The sequence below is a fragment of the Pempheris klunzingeri genome, chromosome 21, assembly GCF_042242105.1.
Source record: "Pempheris klunzingeri isolate RE-2024b chromosome 21, fPemKlu1.hap1, whole genome shotgun sequence".
Taxonomy (NCBI): domain Eukaryota; kingdom Metazoa; phylum Chordata; class Actinopteri; order Acropomatiformes; family Pempheridae; genus Pempheris; species Pempheris klunzingeri.
Genome location: NC_092032.1, coordinates 951,163 through 957,500, shown reverse-complemented (window position 1 = coordinate 957,500; position 6,338 = coordinate 951,163). Strand labels below are relative to the sequence as shown.

Sequence of the window (6,338 nt, the reverse complement as noted above, 5' to 3'; positions counted from 1 at the left end):
CTATACTTGAGCAGCACAAAAAGAGTAACTACTTTGTACTTTGTGCTGCTCAGTGGATGATTCATAGTTAATCAGGAAGAGGAACTGGTTTTCTCACCAGCACTCTTTCCTCACTAGAGATGTTCAGTACTTACACAAACAAATGTTCTTCAACACACAGTCAAAGTGAACTGAAGTGTCCCTGACTGAATAAGTAACTTTTAGCCGTGGAGCTCCCCTCAGTGGTGGCAGACAGCGCCTTTGTCAGCTCAGCTTTCACTCACGGTGGGTGACTTCCTCATTAAAAGTAGCAGCAAAAGCCACAGAAATCCTACTAATACCATAACTCTGATAGCTGAGTGCTTGTATCAGCTAAACCTGAACCTGAACAGCAACTGATGAACGAACTGCACTGAGATGTTTTTGAGTGGTGCATTCACTTTCTAACACACACACACACACACACACACACACACACACACACACACACACACACATCCTGTCACACAGTCTCTGTAATAATGTAAAGATACTTTCATACAAGAGAAAAAGCTCAAACTCACTGTCGTGTAACTACAACTGAACGCCTGTTACAACATGATCAATGAAGCTGCCTTCACTAAATATCTGTTTTGCATTATTAATAATCATTTCAGACAGGAGCTTGTTATGTGTGTGAGAACTGGTTAGATAAGCTGCTTAATGAAAGGAGATTCAGTGTGGAGGACACATTTCTTTACTCTCTGATGGACTGGAAGTGTCTGTGTGCAGATGTCTGTCAGCACCTGGAGGTCTCTTGTCTTTTTGTGTTTAAGTGCGGTGAGGTTCAATAGCTGTGAAGGATTGTGAGTGGACATTTTAAGTTTCATTTTAATTGGACAGCTTTGCATGTAACATCATGAAACATCATAACACCCACTGATTCAGCTGTCAGTGTAATGCTGAACTCCAGTTAGACACCAAGGACATGAGCTCAGTGGTTCCATTGCTGGCTACAGCGTTACAGCTATCACCTGATTTAATGTCCTGCTGTTAGTCTTACCTTTCTGCTGTCACTTTCTTCCTGGATGTGCAGGTGCGTGTGGAGCAGCTGGCTGAGGACGTGGTTGTGGTGACCAGACACTGTCCAAGCAGCCACCAGTCTGTGGTAGCTGTGCTGCGAAGGGCGGCGAAGAGTCCAGAGACGCACCATTATCCACATGATGTTCCACCTTTGTACATACCAGGTGATAGTCGGACTGGCACATCCCTCTTATCCTAATCGTCAGAGGCACACGGTGTCTACTCTCAGAGATTTCAGGTACATGACCCTTTGCCCGTCCCCTGTCCTCTCAGGTCAGATTAAAGAGGTGCTGCTGGAGGCTCTGACCAGAGCACATAATGACAAAGCCATCAATGGCCTGCCAGAGGGCACATTAGAGATTAAAGAACACATCCAGGTATGGACTGACCCTAAACACTCTGGTGCTTTATGATGTGCCACACAGCAGTAATGTTTGAATCAAAAGTAAAAATAGTGTAAAACACGTGCTGTGGTCCATACATGTACGTTTATCTAGACACTTAACGCATTTCAAAATCTATCTTTCAGCTGAAGGACAGTACGCTGGTGAAAAAGGCAGACATGGTGTCAAAACACACCAGTGATGCTCAGGAGATTGTGTTTGAGAATTTCACACCAGGCTGCATCATCATCTTCAGGTGGGTCACGCTGGGGACCGGGGGGGAGGGGCAGTGCCGCGCTGAGTTTCCCCTCATTCGTCCTATGTGCGTCTGGACTGGTTCGGATATGCTTGTGGTCTGTGCTCCTCTGCAGGGTGACTCTGGAGCCCAAGTTCCAGGACCAGCTGGGCGCTCTGAGACGCCACCTGATCCAGTTTAGTCCTCAGTACCAGACTGACAGCCTGTCTGACCACAGCACACCACCTGTTCTCACCAAGCCCCTGAAGACGTTCGTATTTGAGTTCTGATTTTGATGTATGAGTTGGCAGCTGACAAAATGGTCACTCACCCACCATGAGAGGGAAAATGTGCAAAAGAGAGTGTCTGAGCAGAAACACAGACCGAACAACCTTACACATTTTTGGCAGGTTGGAAAAAGCAGCAACGTAAATCAAAGTGTGATCACAGTTAACAGTCCCATAGATGAGGAGCAGATTCATGCAGTTCCCCCCCCAGTTCAGCTGAGGTCATGGAAAAACATGCTCCGTTTACACAAATCTTTTGTTTATTGATTCAAAATTGCCAATAATAGCTCATACTTTTTAGACTGTCGCTGTAATGTATGCACCACTATCATAAACATTGTGGCTCAGAGATACCCTCCTGCTGAAACAGTACACTTCCTGATACCCTGTGAGGGGGCAGAGTCTGAGGGGAGGGGAAGATTCCAAACGGAGCACACTCTCATGTGCAGACCTCACAAATCTTCACCAATGATGAAGCATCAAACAGCCTTTTTGGTCCCCCGGTAGATTCAGTCTCAGCAGCTAGTGTGAAGGGGTTCTGAGAGGCTCGATAAGTGCAGGTCCTGCTGAATATTCATGTTGTAAAGTGAAGGAATGTGATGTTTTCTGAAGCAGCCCTCACATTCTGTGACATGAAGCTCATTACATCACAAGTGTTCTTTATCAGGGCATAGAAGTGTTTCTGCTGCGTACTGTCTACCTTCTGTCATTTACCGTCACCGTCACGGCTGACCTGCTCCCCCCTCCTCAGCATTATGTCCAGGCTGACCCTGGCCGACATGAACACGTTGCTGTACCGCTGTGATGCTGAGGAGAGGGAAGATGGTGGAGGATGCTACAACATTCCTTCATGGATACCTCTCAACTATGGAGGCTTACAAGGTACTTTGGCACATACCTTGTGCTCATTCATCATCATCATCATCATCATCATCATCATAGTCATGGTGAGTTTGTGTTTCTTAGGACTGATGTCAGTGATGGCAGAGATTCGTCCTGAAAATGATCTTGGTCATCCGCTCTGTGACAACCTGAGGCAGGGAGACTGGATGATGGACTACGTTTCCAACAGACTGTTGGCCCACGGCGGAGCTCTTGGAGAGGTGAGCCCCCGCCATGCCGGCTGTCACGGCTGGACTGGAACCACTCAGTGCATTTATATCTATTTTAATAACATATAGGTTCCTCTCTTCACATCACCAGCAGGAACATCCCCATTTAATCAGCCAATCAGCAGTTAACACATGAGCACGGCAGAGCCACTCCGCTCTGCACACATTTAGAAAAGCTGTCTGTGTTCCAGTCAATGTGGTTTGGTCTGTATGCAGTGGGGGGCATCAGAGAATTGAGACTGAGGCTGACCTCTGACCTGCAGGTGGGCCACTGGTTCCAGGCCATGTTCAGCTACCTGAAGCACATCCCCCACTTCCTGGTGCCCTGCTACTTTGACTCCATCATCCAGGGAGCCTACACCACTGCTCTGGAGGCTGTTTTCACACACATGTCAAGGTGTTTGGTCTGCCTTTGCTTTTTGGTTTCTGTTTCCTCTCTCCAGTGCTCCAGAGTGGGTTACTGATGTGGGTTCTTCATAGATACAAATGTTATTGATTATGTTTCTTTGTCTCTTATTTAACTTGACATTAGCGTGTATTAGTCTGTGTGCCTATACAAAACCAACTGATTCCACCGTGGGTTCTCCAGATTGATTTCACTGTCACTTCCTTGATTCAGTCTCTCAGTCACTCATCTCTTCATTCATCTGACTGATGATATGAATGATAAATAATAACTGTCTGCTCATGTGGCTCTGTCCACTTGGTGCCATCTGTGTGTCCCTGTGTGTTGTGTCCCTTTGGCCACCGCAGCTTTGTGCAGGATGGTTCCAGCCTGGTCAAACAGCTGGCGCTGGGCTCGGTGCAGATGTCTGGTGTGGGTCACAGCTGGGCGCTGCCCACGCTCTCTCCTCACCTTAAAGATGTCCCGTACCGCCTCAGTGAAACCACCAACCAGAAGGAGCAGTGCTGCGTAACGCTGGCAGCAGGTCTGTTCTTTCACTTTCGCTGTATCATTTCAGAAGAGAAGAAAGGATGAGATAGTAAAAGATACAGTGAGGTGTGTATTCATAGTGTATTCATCTGGACATTCTTGTGCTCTAGCCACTTAATATACATGGTCAGATAAGTATATACTACTATACATACACTGATAAGTAAGACGAACATACTAAAATAAAGGGAGGCAAAAGTGCGTAAAATATGTAGGCCAGAAAGCTAAAGACAAGCAGCACAGCCTGTAGGCTCCATTCAACATTTGTCTGTGCAATAAAGTAAAGCTTCTAAGAGGCTATTTAATAGGCGCTGCATATCCAGACCCACTAGATAAAGGTTGTTTGTCTTACCTGCAGGTCTTCCTCACTTCTGTGCCGGACTTTTCCGTTGTTGGGGTCGTGACACCTTCATCTCACTGAGAGGCCTGCTGTTGCTGACCGGCAGACACATGGAGGCCCGGTGAGTTTGCCACACAACTCCACAAGACAGGAGAATACACACTTCAAGACATTCAGGGCTTTGAGCTCAGTCTGTTGGCACTGAAGATACTGTGGTCTTTATTTCTTATAAAACACTCATCTGATTAAAATGTCAAAGAGATCGATTACCTAATTAGGTAGCGTTCTTTAATTCTGATGGTCAGCCCACTCTCACATACATGAACCACCAAGGAGTCTACTGGTTGATGGTAGAATCAATACTAAAACTATTGGTGTGACCACTGGAAAGTTCATGTCTGGGCTCAGCTGGAGGAAACAGTCTTTTGCGCTCCTTTTCTTTTAAGATGTGTGGCCTCATTTACATCTGTGGTCTTCAAAAAAAGCCTTCAAAAACTGCATGTTTGTTTTTTGTAAGTGAAAAAAGGCCTTTAAATACAGCGTCATATCTTTACTGTTGCTTTGCTGCCAGTTGTTTAACACTGGAGGGTACATCTGAATGCTGTTAAACCATTGTCCTGACTGCCACAGGAACATCATCCTGGCATTTGCAGGCACACTGCGTTACGGTCTGATCCCCAACCTGCTGGGCCGCGGCTGCTTTGCACGTTACAACAGCAGGGATGCTGTGTGGTGGTGGCTGCAGTGCATCCAGGAGTACTGCACACTAGTACCAGATGGCGTCTCCATCCTCAAATGTCCTGTGTCCAGGATGTACCTGACCAACGTGTCTGAGCCTCAGCCTGCTGGAGCCTGGGTAGGACTGCCTGCTGTGTTCTCATTGGTTCTGGACATGAGTGAAAGCCTCTGGTGATCAAACCTGCTCCAGACAGGTGCTAACTCATCTTTTACTTCTATACTAGCAATGAATGAAGAAGCCTATTTTCTTGTTACTTCAGTCAGTCAACCCACACAAAATGGATTATGTGAATGTAAAATACAGCATGTAAAGTAGGTAAGTAAGTAAGTAAGTAAAGTTTATTCAGTAACGCTCTTTTCAGAGTCTTCACAGGAGTAAAAGAAAAATAAAAACAAAATAAATTTGATAAAATCATGAATAACATCATAAAAACAGTAAAAGAAACAACAATCAGCCACAAGAAGGAACAGATCCAAAACACACCAATCATGACCCATTAACACTAGACATAGACAGCAGCAGAGAAAAAGGCCAGTTTGAGTAAATGTGTTTTCAGCTGCTTTTTAAAAATAAACACTGACGATTGAATGTCTGCAGGAAACCTTTCGTTTTTAGTCGAGTGTGAGGCGAGTGTGAGGGACAGACAGTAAACCCTGGTCAGAGGACCTCGGAGACCTGCTGGTTATGATGAAGCAGCTCAGAGATGTACGCTGGTGCCTGACCATGCAGGGCTCTGTATGTAAAAACCAGAACCTTAGAATGAATCCTGAACCTGATGGGAAGCCAGTGTAAAAAGAATAGAAGGGGTGTGATGTGAGTTGATCTGTTGGACCTGGTTAGCAGCCACGCAGCAGCGTTCTGGACCAGTTGTAGGCGGTCCAGAGACGACTTGCTGAGGCAGGTGAAAAGGGAGTTAGTCTAACCGGGATGATGTAAAGCAAGCTCAGATTGTGGAACAATGGGCCGAAGTTGTGTAAGATAATCACTTCCGGTCTCCTGCAATCATGTTTAACCAGTAGAGTCACATGAAGAGTCATCATTCTGCTCTCACACATCATGTTGTTCATGACGATCGCAGGCCTCCTTCTGTCGTAACTACCAATGTGGTGAGCTTGTACCACTGACGGACGTTAAGGAAGCAGTCAGGGTAAAATGCACACACACAGTCCAGTTTTCCAGTTCTGGGGATATTTGTGTCACATTTTCATCCAAAATTAAATAAATCAAAAATAAATGAGTCTTCATTTATTGTGAGTAAACAATAAAG

The 6,338-nt window shown here is 45.7% G+C and overlaps 1 protein-coding gene across 2 annotated transcripts in view; it reads left to right on the top strand.

Annotated features, from left to right (window-relative positions):
- LOC139221037 (glycogen debranching enzyme-like) overlaps positions 1-6,338 on the top strand; it is a 36,674-nt gene that overhangs the window by 22,658 nt on the left and 7,678 nt on the right. For both annotated transcript variants that reach the window (XM_070852942.1, XM_070852941.1), the window contains exons 16-25: positions 1,055-1,205; positions 1,315-1,418; positions 1,571-1,680; positions 1,796-1,930; positions 2,698-2,828; positions 2,913-3,049; positions 3,322-3,455; positions 3,812-3,987; positions 4,351-4,453; positions 4,963-5,188. In XM_070852942.1, the coding sequence (XP_070709043.1) occupies positions 1,055-1,205; positions 1,315-1,418; positions 1,571-1,680; positions 1,796-1,930; positions 2,698-2,828; positions 2,913-3,049; positions 3,322-3,455; positions 3,812-3,987; positions 4,351-4,453; positions 4,963-5,188 (1,407 nt within the window). The remainder of the gene's footprint in view (positions 1-1,054; positions 1,206-1,314; positions 1,419-1,570; positions 1,681-1,795; positions 1,931-2,697; positions 2,829-2,912; positions 3,050-3,321; positions 3,456-3,811; positions 3,988-4,350; positions 4,454-4,962; positions 5,189-6,338) is intronic.